The sequence below is a fragment of the Saccostrea cucullata genome, unplaced genomic scaffold (assembly GCF_032062105.1).
Source record: "Saccostrea cucullata isolate Sc308-1 unplaced genomic scaffold, CSIRO_AGI_Scuc_v1 ctg5756, whole genome shotgun sequence".
Classification (NCBI taxonomy): Eukaryota; Metazoa; Mollusca; class Bivalvia; order Ostreida; family Ostreidae; genus Saccostrea; species Saccostrea cuccullata.
The window spans coordinates 22,197-44,324 of NW_026934116.1; the positions used below are offsets into that span (position 1 = coordinate 22,197).

General features: G+C 30.6%; 1 protein-coding gene across 1 annotated transcript; it reads left to right on the top strand.

Annotated features, from left to right (window-relative positions):
• Window positions 1-30: 30 nt before the first annotated feature.
• On the top strand, window positions 31-20,776 carry LOC134239972 (transient receptor potential cation channel subfamily M member 2-like). Its single transcript, XM_062722103.1, has 20 exons — window positions 31-254; window positions 1,281-1,315; window positions 1,436-1,552; window positions 1,731-1,815; window positions 3,526-3,632; window positions 4,264-4,367; window positions 7,557-7,839; window positions 8,023-8,108; window positions 8,420-8,468; window positions 9,320-9,448; window positions 10,293-10,538; window positions 11,357-11,534; window positions 12,434-12,593; window positions 14,683-14,966; window positions 15,124-15,205; window positions 15,958-15,991; window positions 16,202-16,270; window positions 17,284-17,320; window positions 18,423-18,533; window positions 20,101-20,776. Exons 1-20 carry the CDS (start codon window positions 122-124, stop codon window positions 20,112-20,114), a joined length of 2,343 nt encoding a protein of 780 aa, XP_062578087.1. The 5' UTR covers window positions 31-121; the 3' UTR covers window positions 20,115-20,776.
• Window positions 20,777-22,128: the final 1,352 nt, after the last annotated feature.

Sequence of the window (22,128 nt, forward strand, 5' to 3'; positions counted from 1 at the left end):
AAAAGATCCAACTGTAACGTTAATTGACCATTATGGGGACCATCACAACAAAGAGGAATATAGCCGTGTTCTATTAGCAACGAAGTATTTATTCAATGTTGATATTCCCTGGAAAGTAAAAATGGAATACGACGCTCAAGTGTTTCGTTTTGATGTGTCCACACTCAAAGACGCAAATGAAATATCGAATACTGATGAAATGCCACATGATCTTTACGAGTTGGATACAATAGTTTGTTGTACTGTTATTGCCGGTACGTATTTATAAAATTGAAACGCTACTTCAATTCTCATACTTTGGGTTGGGGGATACGTAAAATATAAATAAAATTTAGCGCATTAAAGTATAATGAAAATTAAACTGATTAATGTGTATTTTGGAGAGGATCCTTAGAGTGATTTTTAACTAAATATCTTGAAGAGAAGAAGTCCGTATCGTAGAAATGACACAATGCACATTACAGTTGTCGTTAGTTTATAGGAAATAACACATATATGGTTACCTTTGTTCTTTTCGACGTGTTTAGGATTTTTATAAATTCTTTGGTAGAAGTATGATATATAGGGCCTATGATAAAAGTATCAAATATAACTATCATATACATCAGCATGCCTTTAGGTGTCTTATTGTAAAACTAACATAATGTTTTTTTTCAGTGTATTAATAATATGATAAATTATCAAGTAAGTCAAATATTATAGGGTTATTGAAGAGCCAACAAGTGCCAATATTCACCAATAAAAGTTCAATCACTCATTTATTATATACATGTAGCTAATAAATATTCACATTATTTATTATAATTATTCCAACTAAACACCCCTCAATTTACTGATTTTTCGGTATCGGTGTTCAAATTAACGTCTGCTCTGTTAGCGTTCAATATCGCATCATTCCGATGACCCTACCGAGCGATATAATTTGCTTATTCAGGTTTTAATGGGTCGAATAGGTACTATATTTTAATAAATAATTACATTTTGTGTGTGAAAAATAAACACATCTTACACAGATGCCACTTCTTTTCTTTGATTTAGCTCTGAGAATTTGACCGGACGACTTTTTTTTGTTTACAACGGGGCGTTTGATATTGAACGCTCGTATTCGGAATGTTTCGGGCATACTCATATTTGAAATACAAAGTTAGCTTTCAATAAAACATCTAGATATTGAGCGTTAAAATTCGTTAGATTTTTGGTTGTATTTAATTAGAGACAATTTATTAGCTATATAATAAAATTATGACATTGATCTGTCTTATAAAATGTGCTTTTTACAGTTTGCATGACAGAAAGAGCTCCAATGGATTTCAAGGTACATGTAGGCATAGAAATATGTGATAGTAAGATAAAAAGAACCTCATATCAAAACTTTATTGTTAGATCGGAAAACAGCAAAAAGAGCTACATGTATTTTAAAAAAATATGATTTCAGGAAAAATATGCCAATCCTATTTGCATGTATCTTCTAAAAAGTGGGAAATGGAAAATTCCGAAGGACTGCATCAAACACTTTTTTAGTCATCGGTCCATTGAATATATTTTTGAAAAGGTATGTAATATTTCATATAAGTACATAATTATAATTTTCTTTATTAAACATTTTTTTTGTATCTGCTTATCTTCGGACCCAAAGAAAATAATACATATATACATGTATCTTGAGAGAAACGTTTGCAGATTTTCTTTTCTTGAACATTCTTTTTATATTCTATGCATTTCTTTAAAAGAACATGACAGAGGACTTCAAAAATGGTCTTTGGGAAGATTTAAAAGAAGCAACTAACGATGTATATGAGCCACCTGTTTGGAACGGTATTGTTTTATTCCGCTATTTATTTCCCTTTCAAACATCTTTAAAGTAATGTTAAATTCTCTCTTCCGACTTTTGGTAAACTTATGGGGTAGATCGGTCAGTGGTTATTTTTTTTCTCCTGAAATGTTAAACATATTCATAGATTGAACAATTATAAACATATTTATAGGTGGAATAAGACAGAAATTTAAATATATTTTTTATGGCCTGGAATGTTTAAAAAAATTGGGTCAAGCAATTTTTATTTTATCGGCCGGAGAAAACGACTAAACTTTTTATTAAAAGATGGCCTTGTTACAAATATTTTTAAATGGCTAAGATCGAAATACAGAGATGTATTTTGAAATTTTGCGATATCAACTATCAATGCGTGGAAGTTAAGTACAATAATAATTTTGAATCATTCTTGGAAGTAAAAAACAAAGAAAATCATGCTTAATTCTAAGTTGTAAAGTTTAACTTGGTTTGCTTTTTAATAAATTCCTAAAATTGAAATCAAATATTTTTAGTGATTTATGTTTTTTGTTCCCCTGCTATTGATATACTGAAAGGAAAAAGAAACGCAGGGTAAACTTTTGAGGTGAATTAAATTTGTTTTTCTCAAAATACTTTATAGTTTTTCTATCTACCTTTCAAAATCATCTTTCAAAAAGATATAACCAAATGCTCATATGATTTTGTCTAATTATTCATGAGTTATTAAAGCTCAAATGACGAAACCCCCTAAAAGTGAAAATCGAGAACTCCCGTTATCTTCAATGTCTATCTCGCGCATTTGTCATAGTCTTATTTCTCCTTTGCATGAAATTTCATCAGATTGTTTATTTTTCAAACCCTGGCTATATTTAGCATGGGTAACCAGGCAAAAAATTAGGTCCAATGGCGTGCGCATGCGCCAGTGAAAGGAAAACAACTGTAAGTTGACTGGCTCAAAAAACCAAATTGCGGAATTGTTTTCTTTCAAATTTCGTATGAATGTAATGATTATAATCATCTACTCTATAAATGGCTGTTTTTGTGTTAGTAAGGCAGCGATTTAAGAGATGGCAGAACGAATTACCCGCTGGTAACATGGCTCTGTTTCGCGTAAACGTCATCGTCACGGTTGACTGAAAACCACTCCAGACCCTCTCTGACAACGGGTAACAAGTTTAATGGGGGGAAATTTACAAGAAACTGCCTAGTTAACCATTGTTGCCTTTTTCATTAATCAGGCAATTCGAAAATAAGACCCCATTGAACTTCCGTAAACTTTGCAAAGATTGCAATCAATTCACAATGTCTCTTAATACTGAAAAACGATGTGCAAACTTCATATGCATCAAATAATGCAACAAGATTTGTTGACAAACTCGTTGTTATCAAATTTCACGTGTTTTGGGCTTTTTAGCGTTTTCCCTACGTGACGTCATAAATTTTGCGCTTGAGTAATTCTGAATACTGATAGTGATGCACAGTAACTAAATTGCCCTTCTGACCAATTTTCGTAATTTTCGGTCATGTGGTCAAATTTTTATCGAAAATTATGCTACCCTGCGTTTCTTTTTCCTTTCAGTATATGATTTAGAATAAAAGATTATCTCTTTTGTTCACTGATTATCTCTCTGGTGTTTTAGAGACCAGTGTTTACTCTGTTTCAATATTGTTTTGTTTAATGAACTTTTGATCGTGAATACTTTTCTTTATCTCCATATATTTGACTACCTTAGGTAAAGAGCTTGAAACCTCAATTTCTGGGCTGTTTGGACTCATCTTTCTGGCTTTGTTAAAAGAAAAATTCTACGCCGGCGCAAAGCAATTCATTGAAACAGGATGTGTGAGTTCTTATATATATACAATCATTTCTTTTTTTTAAATTTATTGATTTATATATTTTTATCATTGTTTGTTAACTAAGTCACTGGGATATATTCGTTAAAATAATATAGCTGGGGATCTTAGCTTGCTATATCAATTGATTTGCAATATCCCTGATCATACTTAACGAATATTACCGTATTTACATTAACATTCCAAATAGGATTCTACATTGTCTCTTTTTTGCCCTGTTAAATTATGAAATTCGAAACTTTTAAGTTAAGGGTGACATATTACAAGGACGGGACCATTTCCTGCATAAATTTACCTTTGCTCTTTAATGATCAATGTGATATAATAAAACTTCAACAAGTGACTTTTGATAAACATGATCACAACTAAATGATGACTAAGATGCAAGACGTATGACACAATTTTAACCTTTGATTTTCGTTGGAGCAGAAATAATCCTAAATGTTTATTTATCGGATTTGCTAAGCAATCTATATATACACATACGATTACGATAAAACAGAACAATTTGATCTTTGTTAAAAGTTGTCTGCTCATTTCATTCATGTTAGTTTTGTAGTTAAATGTAACCAAATGAATGTAATTTTAATTCTTTATGTTTGTACTGTCATTAACAGGTGCGTATTCACTTCATTCTTGTTGGCTGTGTCATTCTACAAGAAGCAGTGGACGACTGGAGAACAAGTGAAGCGGATAAAGAGAAATTCGAACTGATGATAAAGTAGGTGAAGAAAATATGAGATGAAATAGTACATATGGAGATAACAATAGTATTCAAGATCAAAAGTCCATAAAACGATACAAATCAGGAACAAAATAAAGGCGGGCCTCTAAAACTTTCATGGCAATATATATGTTACAGGAAATATGTGAAATCAGGAATTTCATGCATTTCTTAAAACATTCAGTAAATACATGTATTTCCTGGCTGTTTTAGGAAATACATGTAATTACTGAATAGCTAGGAAATTCCTGTATTTACTGAAAATTTAAGCCAATTTTACACGTTTTTTCTGAACAAAGCAGGATGAATAATATATGCATATGCTTAAATAGGAAAAAAATTTAGTTAGCAATTTCTTTGTAACCTGACAGTTTGTGAGATCGATGCACAAGAAGTTAAGGAACTTCCTAGGGATCAATCTCCTAAACAATGGGCATACAGGAAAACATGTCAACCAAACGTTATTCCTTTTTAAGTGTCCTGATGCGGATTTATGATATTTATAGCCAAAATTAAAAAAATCAATTTTTTCCTGTAAATTTATAGCCCATTTGGGATATTATATCCCAAACAGACTATTAAATCGCATTTGGGTGATTGGTCCGAACCTGTATATGGGGTACTTCTGTTTATTCGAGTTTCACATCTTTAAAATTATGTTAAAATAGATATGTTTTAAAATTTTCAGTTAATTCAAACTCAATTTGTTTTTTTTTATGATGAATTATTAAAATTCTAAGGATGGAAAATTCCTTTTGAGGAAACAGCATAAAAACGTTTTTATTTGTAAATAAGATGCTTCAGGGTTTTTAATTTCCTGTCAAAAACTGTAGCATTGTATGAATATCTAATAAAATAAGAAATGCCAGTAAGCGAGTTTAGTATTTTTTTTTTTACATAATAATATATATAAATAAATGAAAGTTAGTTAAAGTATGTTGTGATATAGAAAACACATTCCAGTGAAAATGAAGCAGAGCATCATTATATTTTAAGTTAATATTTACAAATAATACATTTTGAAAATTTATACATAAATAAAATTTTATTTCAAATATTTATTTATTCACATATGGTATGAACACTGATATGAACATTGATTATACTGACCATCTATTCATATTTTATGATTTAAATTTTAAATTATCCCGCGAAAACATATAGTTGGTAAATATGTGTAAAAAGGAATTGAAAAGTTCAGTAATTACGTGTATTTCCTAACTAAAATTAAAAAATACGTGTATTCCCTAAGCAGAATAGGAATTTCTTGTATTTCCTAAAATTTAGGAAATACGAGAAATTCCTGGTTACATATATTTACTGTAACATATATAACAAATAAGACTTAGAAAACAAACAAGTATATACTGTATATAAAAAAAAAATCGAGACACGTTATTTTCGCGGGATAGTAATTAACTCTTTATTTGCATGATATAATTTTCACGAATTGTTCTTATTCCTTGATAAAATTTTAAGAAATACTTTCATAGGCCAGAAAAAAAATATTGCGTGCTCTTTGTCTCGCTTTGCTTCGAGAAAATAAAGTGGATTAAAAGTGATTTAAAGTTTTAAAAAATTATACATTCAGTACGACAGTTTCTTGTAAATAAGTCTTGTACGTATTATTTTAAAATTTTTGCAATGTTTATTATTCAACAAATCAATGTATTGATTCAGAAATATACGTATCTAAGGTGATTTCTTGTTAAAATATTGTATTTATCGAACTGTCTTAATTTTGTATATATCTTTCAATAAGTATCAATAGGAGATTTACACATCAATTTATTCGTATCCTCAGATCAGATGCGTTATGTGTTAAAATATTGTACTATGTCAAATGCGGTCTGACGATGTTCATACTTATTGTTAGAATTTAAACTGTCCACGTTTTTTCCCGGTACTTCCCAATTACGACATGGAGTACACGGCAGATGTGATCGGTCGTTAGGGGATGCTCACTTTTCCATGGCACCTGATCCCAAAGCTGATATTTATGACCATGATTGCTCTGCTCCAACTTTGTATTGTTAAAAGGACTTTTGAGCTTCTTTACTGTAAATAATGTCAATATATTTCATGCTTGTATTATTAGGATTTCACAATCGTTTGACTTATAATTAATAAACTATCTTGATTATATTTTCAACATTTATCATCAGATAATATACAAAGAATTCTTCTTACTAGAATATGCTTGCTTCAGAAGGTTTCTTGTGAAATGCTCGTGTTTTTACTGTGCAACCCTTATTTATTTATTTAAAAGGTATTACCGCCTCAAAAATTGTATTTTTACTTTACAATTACCGGTTTACATTCACTAAGAAATATAATATTAAATAGACACATCTATAACACTGACCTTATTTCTATTCACGCTTTAAATGTACTTGGACACAGATTTGAAGTTATTTTTTTCATTATAATATCACGACTTTTATATTTTAATAGCATATTACACAAATATTAATTAAAAATCTTATTTCGTTTAAAAGATATTGAAATTTCAATTTTTTCGGCGGGTTTGATTGACATATCCTTGCACTCTCACAAATTATATTTTATTCTTAATCCTTAGGAAAAGTGGCAATCTCGTTTTGTATATAATGAAAAATATTAATACTATAATCCAGAAAATTCAGAGTAGACATGTTCGAAAGCAAAACAAACACACAGTATACTGTCCGTCCGTGCAGCTGTGGTAAGCAGACTGTGATGATATAACGCACCCGGTGAATTCTAAACATAAACAATAACAGAACTCGAGCCATGTTTACAAAAACTGCGTATACATAACACGAATGTGCTCGGTTTGCTAAACTCTGTACGCATCTCTTAGTTCGGAATGACGATACTTGTGAAGGTGTTTTGCTTTCTAACATTTCTACTCTGACTAAAATTATTTTACTTGATAAAAGTTTTAATATTTCTCATTAAAACACATCAAAATTGCCACTTTTCCTGAGGATTAAGAATAAAGTTAAAATTTGTGAAAGTGCAAGTATGTGTCAATCAGACCTGCAAAAAGTTTCAAGTTTTAATAACTTTTAAATGAAATAAGATTTTTAATTAATTTTTGTGTGAAATGCTATTAAATCATATAGTTCGTGATATTATACAGAAAAAATGAGAAATTATTAACATCAAATCTGTGTCCAAGTACCTTTAAATGTATATCAATAGAAAGTATACACATCAAGCTCTGCGAATAATCAGCTGTGTACATGAAGAAGACAAACAAAGAAATGCAAAAACACAACAACAGGAAAATAAATCGAAAGAAATCACTAAAGAGGAGCAAAAAAATTGGGGCGAAAACATTCAACATTCTGGAAGACTTCTCCTCAACCATGGTTATCTAACTGGTGGCATTCAAACAGAGAACAGAACTTTTCTTGACAATGAAGTTGTGAAAAACATTCTAAACGAAATGTGGTACGGTGTTGAAAAGGTTACCAAATATAAAGTAAGTATAAATACTTCTCGTTACTTTTGTTCATTAGACATCACATTTAATCTAAAGAAAGGGAAACAGGAGATTTGATTGCGTAACTATTTAGTTGAACAAGCTAATTTAAATACCAGTTTTGACAAAGTATTGGCATGATTTTAGAACTTGACTTTGTCCTATATGTCACTCAATTTTCAGGTACTGTGTTTTGTGCTATTGGCAATTCTTCATGTCATTCTACTACCATTGCTGATGATAACACTAGAAAACAAGCCTCTAGAATGGTAAGAGTGTAATATTGGAAAACAAGCTTCTTAAATGGTAAGATGTAATATTATCATTTCAATTAGGTTTTCTTAAATGAATGATATGTGTATATATGCATGATCTGTTGTAATATGTAACTTTTTTTCAGAATTTCTTAATTTTTTATAGGTGTATGTAAGTTTTTTAGTCTTTCTTTTATTATTTAGATTTTTATATCGATGTAAAGCGCTTTAGAATTCACAAAAGATAAGTTGCTATATAAAATTTTATTATTTTATTATATGAAACTTAACTTGCATGATAAAGTGGTCTCGCATTTTATTCTAAGGTTGTACAGACAATATAAAATTCCATTCATGAAGGTTTTCCTGAACGTGGTGAGTATATTTTAAAAGAATTGCAAACGATAGTATTGTTCTCCCGCCTACGATCAAGTCAATTTTTCAAAAGTTAACATATTCGATGAATTTTTAATATTTTTTACATAGATTATTAATTGGATTTTCAAAAAAACGTACTTATTTGGGAAAACAAAGAGAGATAACTCTAAAATTTTGGTAAAACTTGTGTTTTTCACTATAGAAATAAACGGAAAGCGGAAATATTTTTATTACATGTTCCCCCCACCCCCCGTGTTACAAAAATTCCTTTTCACGGGTAATATGGAATGCTCATTCACAAATTCATACCAAAGGGGGGATATGTTTATTGACAAAAAACGACAAAAATGCTTTTTTCCACCAGTTTCAAAGGGACTTACAACTGAAACATTATATGTTATTGATATATTTATGTTTTATTTATTTGCTTAAAACATAAGAAATGCTATATGGAAAATTTTATCATATCCAAGACTATTTCAAAATATGGTGTTGCTTGAAACTCTGGTTTCAATGGAAAATATCGTCTACCCCGTCTTTTAAGAACTGGAATAATGGATAATTTACTGTGTAGCGCTGGTATTAAGTCAATTCATCAATTACCATTGAAATGTTTTTTTGTATTAAACAAAGATTTTATGGCCAAATTGCTATTTATATTGAATTAAATGCTTATAAAATGTAGAAGAGAATCGAGTTAGCGTGCGTATTTCTTTTAACGGGATGCTTTATCCTTATTGCTATTTGATCCTTCCCATAGAATTCCCAAGTTCCATGTTCATGCCTTAGTTAATGATGGTATTAGTTTTGCTGTTCTTTATTTTCAAATGTATTTATTTTACTTCCAGATGAGTCTTTTCGCTCTCCTAACAGGATATGCTTATATGCTTCTGTTTGACTTTGATAAAGGGATATCTAACTCAGACATTTTTGTTATTGCCTGGATGACTAGCTTTTTCATTGAAGAAACAAAGCAGGTAGTTTTTCCAGCCGCTCTTTATATATATTTTAATACGAACAGTTACTTTTTTCATAAACTACCTTATTATTTAAAGACATAAAAGAAATAATAAAAACTGAAAATGGCAGTTTAAAAGAGTTGAATTTGCTTTGCTAAATATTTATTGAAAATCACAAATATTGTTCATTTCATTATTCCTTTGTACTACATGTGTTCAATATTAACATCAATAACTTATCTTTTATTGACCTTGACACGTAGATTATATTTTTAATGTGTTCTTGGAACATGTATGAAGGTGAATTCAAATAACACGTATTAATTTTGAAATATCATTAATGTTCTCGAGGTATCGTTGATGTTATAAGGCAAAGGAATAATTGAATACTATAAACCACTTTTCTTTAACGGGAACTTTGTTTTCGAGTACATTAATACGCGAGACATTGTGCTGGCGATAATTTCATGCTTATCTATATTACTTTTCTTTATATTAATATGAGGTCAAAAAAGACAATTTGTATAAATTTGTCTGGAAAATAAAGATTTACGAATATTATGCTAAAATTAGGTGTCACAAAAATATAGTGATCTATGTACATTTTCAAAGCTCTGTAACTTGAGAGAGTTTAATTTACAATGTATTTTGAAGTACAGGAAAAACTGTCTATTTTGACATTTTTGAAAATCCGTCAAACTTTGATTTGTGAAGTTTAATTTCTCTCCAATTTTACCGTTGTTTCCTTTTTTTAACACTGTGCAATTCGACATCCTGCCTATTTTGACACAAAGACTGTCTCCAAGAGCATGTCAGATTAGATAAATTTCATTGTATACCGCGGTACATAATGACTTTTCAGGTCTTCGTGGCGGCTATAAGGAGAAAGAAGAAACAGTATATTACGGACCCATGGAACATTCTGGACTGGTTGTCTTTGACTACGTATACATGTGGCATGCTTATGAAACTTAACGATATGTACGACTACTTTACTGCATCTAAAGTTCTGCTGGTTGCGGCTTTCATCATGTTGAGTATACGGATCCTTCATATGTTTTCCATGTCCGAGTTGTTGGGTCCTACATTAGTCATTATCCAAAAAATGGTAAATGAATTATAAGAACACCTTTAACTGTTGCTGATTTTCAATTTTAAAAAAATGTATTTCGCATGAGCTAACTAAATAAAGTTTCAAATTAATGATTTTTTAAAAATCATGTTTTAATAATTTAAAAAAAGAACAATGTCCTATGGGCATAGTTTAATTTTAGATGTAACACGGCATTTGATAGGGTAAAAGATTTAATTAATTTTGTATTACATAACTTGCCTACAACATGATGCTACGTTAAAATCTTTTATTGAAGACTCCTCCGGAGGAAAAATTGTCTTATTGTTTCGTACATGAATTATCACACCATACGTTTTAGGAATGTGACATTTTTTACTACTAATGTAAAAGTATAATACTTTTAAATATATGTGATTTTGTAATGTATGCATAAAGATGATGTATACCTATAAAACAATTCTTATTATACATATAAAATACTTGTGGCAGTACCCTACTTGTATGTCGTTCTTATCAATCAAGCAAGCCTTTTCCTCTTTTTTCTATTGATATTGTATTTCTTGTTTATGATTATAACTATTTTATGGATTTTAACAATAGACGTGTACATTCTTTTTGCCTTATGAGGGCCCTTAACTGGTCAATACCGAATTCAGCAATCATATTATTAAAACTGAAACAAAAATGCGCTAAGACGTCTCGTCTCGTTTGACTTCTTTGCATGTTCAGGAAGGAGTATAATGATTTTTTTTTTCATCTGACGATAGAAGCTTTTATAACTGATTTTTTTTTACCTATAAGCATTTAGTGATGGAGGCAATGCAGTTTCACCTTTTGTTTTTTGTTTTCAGTTTAAGGACACAATTGCTTTTATGGCAATCATGTTTATAATCTCCATGTGCTATAATATCTCCTACTACGCCATACTATATTCTGAAAACTCGGAATTTACTTTTGAGGAACTGGAGAAAATAACGAGAAACGGATACTGGATGTTATTCGGAGAGCTGAATTTGGAAGGAGATAGATGTAAGAAGAATAGATTATATCAAACTTTTTCAATCGATTTCATCAATAATAAAAATCAGTGAAATGATTTGATATACTTTGATCTTTCCCGTACTCTGGACATACCGTATAGCGGGTTTTCTTGGCGGGTGTAAAATTTGGCGTTTTGCCTACTCAAAGGTATGGGAATATTTTTGGCGTAATTTATTTTAGCGGACGTAGGGTTTCACCTCTTTGCAGATGGACACTAAAAAGAGTCCTGACTATTTTAGCGATAACAATTTTAGCAGATCATCATCAAAACGCTAAAATAAGCCAAAATTAGCACCCCGCTAAAATAACCCGCTATACGGTAGTAATTATGTTTTATCATATTTGTCCCGTTTGCAAAGAAGTTTGTTTCATATGTATTCTAAACATATTATTACGTATTTTATACATAGAACTGTTACAATTGTTGAAGATATGCCTCACATCACATAGGTATACCAATCCGAAGAACTAACATGGATTGTTGGGCTGATACACATATATAGCAAATCATTATAGATTATGATATTTTCCGTTATATCCCGATCATGAGAAAGGGCACGTGGCGGGTGTGACAAGTCGGCAGAGGAAGTTCACTCCTCCAAGGCACCTGATACCACCTCTTATGTTTTCAAGGTCCGTGATTGCCCTGCTCCTATTTTGTATTGTTTTATGGACTTCGATCTTGAATACTATTTGTTATTTCCATATGTTTCATACGGATATAACGAACAGTATTCAAGCTTTAACTTCCATTAAATAATAGGAAAGATCAGCAGAGCAAACATGAACCCCAAAAACATCAGAGCTGGGATTAGGTGCCATGGAGAAATGAGCATCCCCTGCAAAACTTTCAATGATCAACACTTCTTATTCTTCTATTTTTCTAGTGACGGAACCTGATTGTACATTCAACGAAACTGAATATAGAGATGGGTCACAAGAAAGGTGTCCTTCATCACTAGGGAGGTTTTTGGCCCCCTATCTAAAAGCTGTTTATGTTCTCACGGCAGTCATATTACTTTTAAATTTGCTGATCGCCATGTACAGGTATGTCTTATACCTTTTTGGGTTAATGGTTTATCTTGACTTTCTAAAATCTAATGGAATTGTTCTTTTCAATGTTAATTTTTTCGTGTTTGGATTTTTTTTTTTTGTAAAATTTTTAGAATTGATTAAATTCAAATTTCATTTCAATTTAAAAAAAAGATATAATATAAGAAATGTTTCAGAAGAAATGAAACACATTAAATTTTACCTAATATCAAAAGCTTTCATTGTCAAATGATGTTTAGAATGCACAATCAGTATATGATATTTTGCATGAATAGTTTTTTTTTCAAAAAGTAATCAAACTGTAAACAAAGTCGTCGTAGAACTTTCGTATAAAATCAATTTCATGGAAATAACAAGGGATCTAACAATGTTATCGAAATGATTAAGTATTGTTGTGTTTTTTTTTACATACGAGGGCTGTTCGGAAATTATTGAGACAATTACATTTACTCCATAAAGGACGGAGATAATTTCATGAAAATTGATCAACATTTTATAAAGAACGAATATAACACTTATGCAAAATTTCTAATTCCTATGATAATAAGTAAAGTTTCCGTAAAATGATAAACATGCAATTGTCTATCGACCCGGAGCAGCATCGCTACGTCATTTAACGTCACGTCAGCCGGAGATGGTTTCGCATGAAAAACGACTGGGAAGCGTCTAATGCTTTTCCTTCTTTGCTATTACATATAACATTACAAAAATCAAACAGTCTCTATTCTTAAACTATTCTTTAAAAATGTTTGCTGCTGCTACCCAAGTGTAAAATTTTCATTTGTGGGAAAGGATGACTTAGTATCATGCAGTGCCAATTTATGCAACGCGGGTCAACGATATTAATATCGTACGTAAATACTGATAGTCGTCCGGAACTTTTGATTTTACACTGGTTGAATTGATTTTAAAACAAAAAATGCATACCCAATGAAATAACAAACCCTGACACATTATTTTTTCTCGTTGTTATTGTTTCAGCAGGTCGTTCAGTCTAGAAAAGAGTTCTACATTGCGCTACACAAAATTTTAGGTATGTTGGCTGCTCCGCCCTTGACGTTAAAATCCAGTTTTCCGTTCTTAGCAGAATTCTCTACCGCGCTTTTTTATGATCTCCGTATTCCTGATCAAAATTCTAACAATGTTGCACAGCATGAATTTGAAATAAAACAGCAAAAATTATACACATTCAATATCTGATTTCGTGACTGCTCCGGGGACCCCTACTTTTGCTGCATTTATATACCACTGTACAGGAAACATTTAATATTTAATTTTTTTTTTCTATTATTAATTCTTAGTGTATTTCAAACGTATATGCAAATTTTCACCGAAAGACGTTCATTAGAAAGCAAAATATACACATTGTCTCAATAATTTTCGAACAACCCTCGTACTTTGAAAGAAAAGACCGAAAAAAATTACAGAAGATGTATACATTCAGGAGACTATATGTGTTCATATTATAAAAATAGATACTCCAGTTGTTGATTAAAATTGTCTAGAAATGGCATTTAAACTTGAACAGTGTAACAATTTGAAATATATCATTTAATATAAAACGCATACTGATAAAAAGCAATTTTATTGCAGCCCGTAGGACCGGGCTGCTCTATACATATAAGTTTAAGTGTTGGTGTTAAGTGTTTGGAATTGTGTTTGGAAAGGTTATTCAGAATTAAGGGTTTTCTAAACATTACTATTGAAAAACGACAGGTTCTTTTTGGAACATCGAATTTAACCTATCACATAAAAACGTATTCTACAGAGTTTGTGTTTTATATTCTTAAAGTGAAACACATTTTTGAAAAGAGGTGATGCATGAGTCTACTTTCAATTTATATTTTATGCAGCCAACATTTAGTTGAGGAATTGATAAATTGGGTATCTTTTTTGTTCTATTTTCATCCGACTATAAGTTTTCAAAATATTCTCAACTATCGTTCCTAGCATTTAGACGCATCCCGTTTTTTTTTACACATATCGAAGCGATTTGATGATCAAGACTCATTTCCATTGTTTACTTTATTCATTTCCCGGAGGACAATTGAGGCTTAGATCAATTTTTTCTTGTTTCTTATAGTAATACATTTGCTAAAGTTCAAGAGAAGTCAAAGTTCTACTGGTCCCAACTCCAAACTGATTTTTTGGAAGAGTTCAGTCTGAAAAGCATTTTTCCTGTTCACATGCAATTATTAGCGATCCCCTTCTTTGTCATCCACGCCGTTGTTTGGATGGTTACTTCCATACGTCGGTGCTGTAATTCTTCAGTTCATGCTAAAGACGAAAAATCTAATATTCAACATGCTCAATATACACATGAAGATGATATCAAAAAAATGAAAAGAATTCCCATGTTTGTACAAGGTCAGTATATATTTATAAAAAGTTTTATAACTTTTTTTAATGTGAAAAATCGTTTTTTTTTTGTTTTTTTTTTTGTATTTTTTGCTTTGATTGCTTTTGTGTGTTGTTTTGTGAAGTTCTTTTTTTCAGGGAAAGTATAAATTATATTTTTTCACAGGATTTATATATGACAGTAACTACGATTTAAAACTAAAGGAAACACGTGAAGCCGAGGGCCAGGCCGCCTTAATCACTAAGGGGTAAGGTGTACTTGATTTAACGTACATCACCAAGGGGTAAGGTGTACTTGATTTAACGTACATCACTAAGGGGTAAGGTGTATTTGATTTAACGTACATCACTAAAGGGTAAGGTGTACTTGATTTAACGTACATCACTAAGGGGTAAGATGTACTTGATTTAACGTACATCACTAAGGGGTAAGGTGTACTTGATTTAACGTACATCATCCACTAAGGGGTAAGGTGTACTTGATTTATTGCAAGTGAATCATTAAGGGGTAAGGTGTACTTGATATTTTACAAAAGAAACACTAAGGGGTAAGGTGTACTTGATATATTACAAGTGAATCACTAAGGGGTAAGGTGTACTTGATAAATTGCAAGTGAATCACTAAGGGGTAAGTTGTGCTTGATTTAATGCAAGTGAATCACTAAGGGGTAAGGTGTACTTGATTTAATGCAAGTGAATCACTAAGGGGTAAGGTGTACTTGATTTAATGCAAGTGAATCACTAAGGGGTAAGGTGTACTTGATTTATTGCAAGTGAATCACTAAGTGGTAAGGTGTACTTGATATGATGCACGCCAATCACTAACGTACGTAAATATTTAAGGGAGAAAGTGTTTTTGATTTAACGTCCTTCACAAAGGGCCTTGACTTAACGTACGTCATTCACTAAGTTGTAACTGTGATCTTGATTTAAAAACCCTGTTAGTTTTTATTCATGATTTCTTATTAATTTTTTTTGTCCTTCACATGATCCATTTCAGGGAAATGGATATAAACGAAGAAAATAAGTTTAAGGTAATGTATTCCCGTAATTTTTAAACAATTCATATTAAAAATAAAATTTACGTCATAAGTTTTCATATTGGATATTTTTTCACTGAATATCAGCATTTAAAAAAAATCGTTTTTAAGCACGTCGTTGATAAAAATATAAGTGTATATTCCAACAAAGAACGAAATGCTTGGAGGTTATAAATGAAATTGATATTTTTATATAATTTACAGGAAATGAATAGAAACTTAATGAGACATCGCAGAAAAATAGAAAAGAGCATGATAGAAAACTTTCAAAAGGTATTTTATAGCTACCTTATAATCTAAGAAACAGATACGTACTACAATTCTTACAAGGAACAATTATTTTTGTTATATGAAATATATATATACAAAGATAAGGAAAAACATTCAAGTTCAAAAGTTCATTAAAACTACACAGACAAATCCTCTAAAACATCACAGATTGGATCAGAAGCCATGGAATAGTGTGCATCAAATGTCGGCCAGTCAGTCCCGTTTATGTGCTCCATGTCATGAACAGGGAGTGACTGAAAAACTGTCGACGATGTGTTAGATAAATTGATATAAATACTGCCCTATCAATTACTATGAAAAAAATCAGTAAGAATTTGACATAAGGATAGATTTGCTTACAAGGTAATTGAATCGACCATAGAACGTACGAAATGACTACTTTAAACGAAATTACTGATTTCTTTTATAAACTTGTTTGTCAATAACGTACCTCAGTCTTTTTAAATGTTGTCGGTATAGATTGCCCTTGCGCATCAAATCAACATATGAAACGAAGCCTTAATGACAAGCTTGCATTTACATTGAAGTTTTATCAATAAGCTTTAACTGCTTTTGTCATGTAATGGGAAAAGAATTCTTTCAATGTATATACATGTAAATATATGACATGAGTTGCATTTGATACTAAATTCAGAGGTTTTATAAAGGGTAATTTTATAGCATATTGAGCTGTAACATTCTTCATGACCTCAAGGACAGTTGTTACTCAAGTCAACACAAGACTTAAAACAACGCAGCATTAACTTGATAGGCCATATCCATACATGAGAAATTCTTTCTAAAATATGTACTCTGTTATAAAACAAATATGTTTTGCTCCATGAGAATTATCTTGAATTACAGTGCTCATAACATTATCTAGTTTGCATAAATGTATTTATTATAAGATTTCAGTATCTATATTAGGTAAAAATGAATCAAATATCTAGCTAAAATGGAATGTAATGCCTTTTAAGATATTTAGATGTACATACAGTTTTACTGCTTTTTTATAGATGGAGTCGAACCTTCTGACAAAACTGAGAACAGATTGTAAGTTTTAAAACATATCTTTACCATTCAGTATTATTAAGGCTTTGTTATTAAAATATTTACATTTGCTATTGTGAGTTCTTAAGACCAGTTCCTCAAATATATGTTTTGTATCTCTAAGAATCATGTAAAATATTCATATTTGTCACTCTCTTCTGATTTCTACATTGTATTCATTTTTTTAATATAACTACACCAAACATTGTTATATAGGCCATTTGGAAGATTACCCATGAGGGATATATAAGAAATATGACCCCATGGTATCTTATCCAAATGCCCGGTAAGGTAGCATTTTTTTTTTAGGAAACGTGTTTAAGTACCTATACTTCATTACAAATTCTTAGAAAAAATTATAAATATTTTTAAGACCGTGTCGTTTGATCTTTAGTGTCAATAAAAAAGCGCTTAAAGTTTGTCATGCAATCAAAATCTTTCGCTTTTAAAAGCATGTTACACAAGGCAATTGTGACGTCACGTAAATTCTTGAGTTGTGTAAAAACTTAGTATTAAACGTTTTTTTGTTCTTCTGTAATGCAAAACAGAATTCAAATTATAAAAATAAAAACCGTTTAAAGAGCTTCTTTTTAATATGACATAGAGTTGGTCGATGAACATATTCTACTATGAAGTATTTCGGGTTATATGCGATTTTATCACGTTATCAATTTAATTTCCCTAGCCAATAAAACGCAAAAAAGAGTATTTTTTTTCAAATGTTGCAAACACAGGGGATTGATTTTTTTTGTTTTAATACCTTATCTATATGCAATATATCTGTATAGAGAAGCATTTAATTGAATTTAAAGTGGATTAAAATATAAAGTGCCAGAGGCGTACAAGCCACCACAAATTCACAACTTATATTAAAAAAAGTTTTTTTTTTACAAGTATTGACATTCTTATGACAGCTTTTGGTAGCAACATGAAGCAGAGTGACTTGTTCATTTTTTTTTTTCGGGATGGCGTTGGGTTGTTTGGAGATAGAGATTATACTCATTCTTATTCATGTCTTTCTTTTCATTATTTTTGTAAAAAAAAAAGAAGAAGAATCATAACACTTATGTATAAAAAGTTTGTCATAATTGTCCACTTCTTGTAGCTAACAGAAGATCAAAATCTGAATTGAGCCCTCATCCTTCTTTCATGAGATATCGCAGACAATCATCCATCAAATCCAGAATATCTTCGCATATATCTGATTTAGAAAGTGGTAAGTAGCATTTCTATGGATAAAATTTCATCTAGAAAGTGATAAATATTATATCCGATGAAAATGTCTATTCAAAGGGTTCAGAATAACATATTCATTATTTTTATGAAAGATTCTTACACATCGAATTGAAGTTTATATTGTCTCAAACGTACTGAATAATTTTTTATGACGTATACATGTAGTTGCTATAGCATAACGTACAAAAATATCTCTTATTCCACCTCGTACTTATTGGTTTTTGGACGCAATTGATTGACATATCATTGCACTTTAAAAAAAATAATTTTCTTCTTAATAGTTAAGAAGAGTGCAAATTTTGCTATGTATTAATGAAAGATATTCGAAATATAATGCAGAAAATTCAGAGTAGAATGTTCAAAAGCAAGCCTTCTCAAAGTATAGTCAGTCTGTGCTCAGGTGTGTGTGAACAAACCCGATGAATCATAAACATTAATAACAATAACGGAGTTTGTGACTTCTCTACAACAAAATCAAACTTAAAACTGGTGAATATCATAATAAAAAAAGAGAAAAAAATATTTAGAGTAAAACATCTAAATATATAAGTATATATATAAGTTGTTCAACTTTCCCGCTACAAAATAATCAAGATCTTTATTCATATTGAAGAAGGGGTTCAAACACATATAAGGTGCCTTGATATTTTGGGAACTTGAAAAATCAATTACTTATAGATGTGTTATCATAATAACCTGGCTAAATAACGTTTACCGTCGCATAATTTGAAAATTCACATAGTTCTGAGGAAAAAAATAGTTAATTCTCCGTGTCGATCAATAAGTCCATTTTTTTTTATTTTAAGTGCCCACAACCTCTCAAATAACATTTATTCATACTCTTTACTTGAAAGAAAAGTATTTTTGAAATAGGTATCAACTGAAAGGTTACTTTTCAAAATAAACTTGATTCTGATTAATTATGGTGTGATATTGTACCTTATATCAAGATAAAATTCCAAAGTAATTTACTAGTTCTTGATCTTAATCATGAATCTGATTCAGATAGAGGTTATTAATGTGATTTATTACGGAATGAAGCTACCCAGGTTATAATCATACAATGTATTTTGCGATTGAGCAGTTAACGCTTTATAAGCTGGTACATTGTATACTGGTATAATTTGTATGTGTTTTCAAGTCATTCATCACAACTTAATTTCACATCAATAGGTACAGAAAATTAGAAGAACAAAAATGCATTGAAATTGTACCTTTAAAAATTGTAAGGATAAGCGTATTAATATAAGTTAACATAGGTTATGAAACATAAAATAATTCTGTATTTAGTCAAATAACGAGTTACGTAAAAAATTAAATGAAAGGTGAATTGTGAAAAATGTATTTTAAAAAAATCACTCAGTTTTAAAAAAGAGTTAGGATCAAACAGAGAAAAATAAGGGGGAGGGAATGGAAATAAAAATCGGATCAAAGGTACAGTATTATAGGTCGCATATGTATTGGATGATGGAATATTTATTGTTAAACTTTTTTGTTTTCATCAAATGCTTTACTGTTTGATCATTTTGAATACATTTATATTTCAGACTCAGACACATAGAAATGTAGACTTTTGCCAAAACATTCACTCCAAAAGAGATCAAATTGAAAAAAGAATGGAGGGCCTCTAGTTTACTTTTTAATTTTCTTAATTCTTTACAGAAATTGATATATTGTTTTAATTTATTTATAAACGGGTTTTATGAACCTGAATCACAATTCACATGATTATTGCTCAGGAAATTGTGTGTTAATTACATTAGAGGTTCTCAGAGAAAAAAAAACGATGATTGAATTAACAATCAGATTTGATAATTGTGTGAATATAAGAAGTGTTCGTATATTAACAATAGTTAGCGTGACTTTTCATTCTATGCTTGACCAATAAATTTGAGGTGTCGTCAACGTCGGGACTTAAAAACAATATATCTCTTTGTACCCAAGAGACAAGAGAGAGAAAGAGAGTTACAGTCTAGCTCATTTTCTCATAAATACTCCTGTCAAATATGACTCTTCTCATATTTTGTACATGTACATTTTGTATCTTCTTACATGTAAATCTAAAATTATTTCTATGATGAAACAGATCGATAAATAGAAGCTTACATTACAGTTCTGTGAACAAAGCATTTACGATGTATTGTAAACTTTTGATATTCAACTTCAACGAAGTAATAGTTGTCATTTTTTATTACTATCACATTATTTCTTTTCAGTCCTTATTAAATGAGTACATTGATATTTTTAATTACTAATTATGTTAAAAAAATTATTAAATTCACTTATTCAGTAACTTTTGATTCTGTTGATTTTCAATATTATGTATCTGTTGAAGTTTTCTTGTCGCCTGATGTTTTTATACACAATTTACAACTCTTTATATCAAAATAATTGATAAGAGAAAAAAAATGATTCTTTCACATAATCGGGAGGAGGGTTCATGCTTCTGAAATTGTCTTGGTTCGAGGTAAGTGGTCGGATTGTGTCAATGAGAGACCTTAAAATTACACCTTCCCCTATCCCCAATGCATTTCGAGATGACTGAGGTCAGAGAATAGTTTCTGAAGCACACTTCTAATTAATATTAGTTTATCTTTTATTTGAAAATTAAACTGGGCCTGCCTCAGGTTCTTATGAATTCCCTCAATGTAAATATAGCAGCAGTCATTCTTATTTTCTAAGTCGTATTTTTCTTTTTGTACCATTCATAGTATTATGTAAAGAAAATTGAAATCATGCAAATGACTTTCAAGATCAAGATCAAAATATACGAGTATATATTTTTCAGATATTTTTTTTTATTGTTTTGGGTTCATTGACTAAAATCCACTGAGTTCATTTTCGTCAATTATATCTTTCCTTGTTTTACTTTAAAAATGTGTGTCATAACGCGAAAATAAAGATAAGATAAATAATTTATCTTTGAAAATGAGCAGAGTTTGTTTTTTTTTTAATAAAACTGATCTTTTCTTTTTTTTTTTTTTTTTTTGGGGGGGGGGGGGGGGGTATAAATGCTGACACTTTTGCTCGATTGCAAACTCTCAGAGTTTACTATTATACTCTTTATTGCCTGGACGTCATAACGTCATCAGGAATAAGGCGGACACATGACTGCTTTGACCAGGCCCTATCGTCGCCAGCCATGCATCTACCTTCAGAAAATCACTTTAAATCATTATTAAGGAGGATCAGCCATAAAGTATAATTTATTTTTGTTGCATGTATTTGTTTCTAGACTCAATACCAAAAACATCAAGTTTCTATAGAAGATCTGGGTGGATATATGTTTATAAATATCAGGTTAAAAGGTTAAATACAATGAATAAAATATCGAACATTTGCCGGATAAGTGCTTAGTTTATAATATACCATTATTTCCAGAACAGTTGGATTGACAAATGTATTGGTATCATGAAGAGACCCTTGAATGACATTGTAGTTCGAAAAACACTTTCCAACTGTGCATTACGCACCATTTTTGCCCGGTTATGAAATTCTGGATCACTGAAGGTGGTCTGTTAGGTAGCCACAGAAGTAGTCCCCCAGTTATAAATCAGATAATAAACAGTCAATGT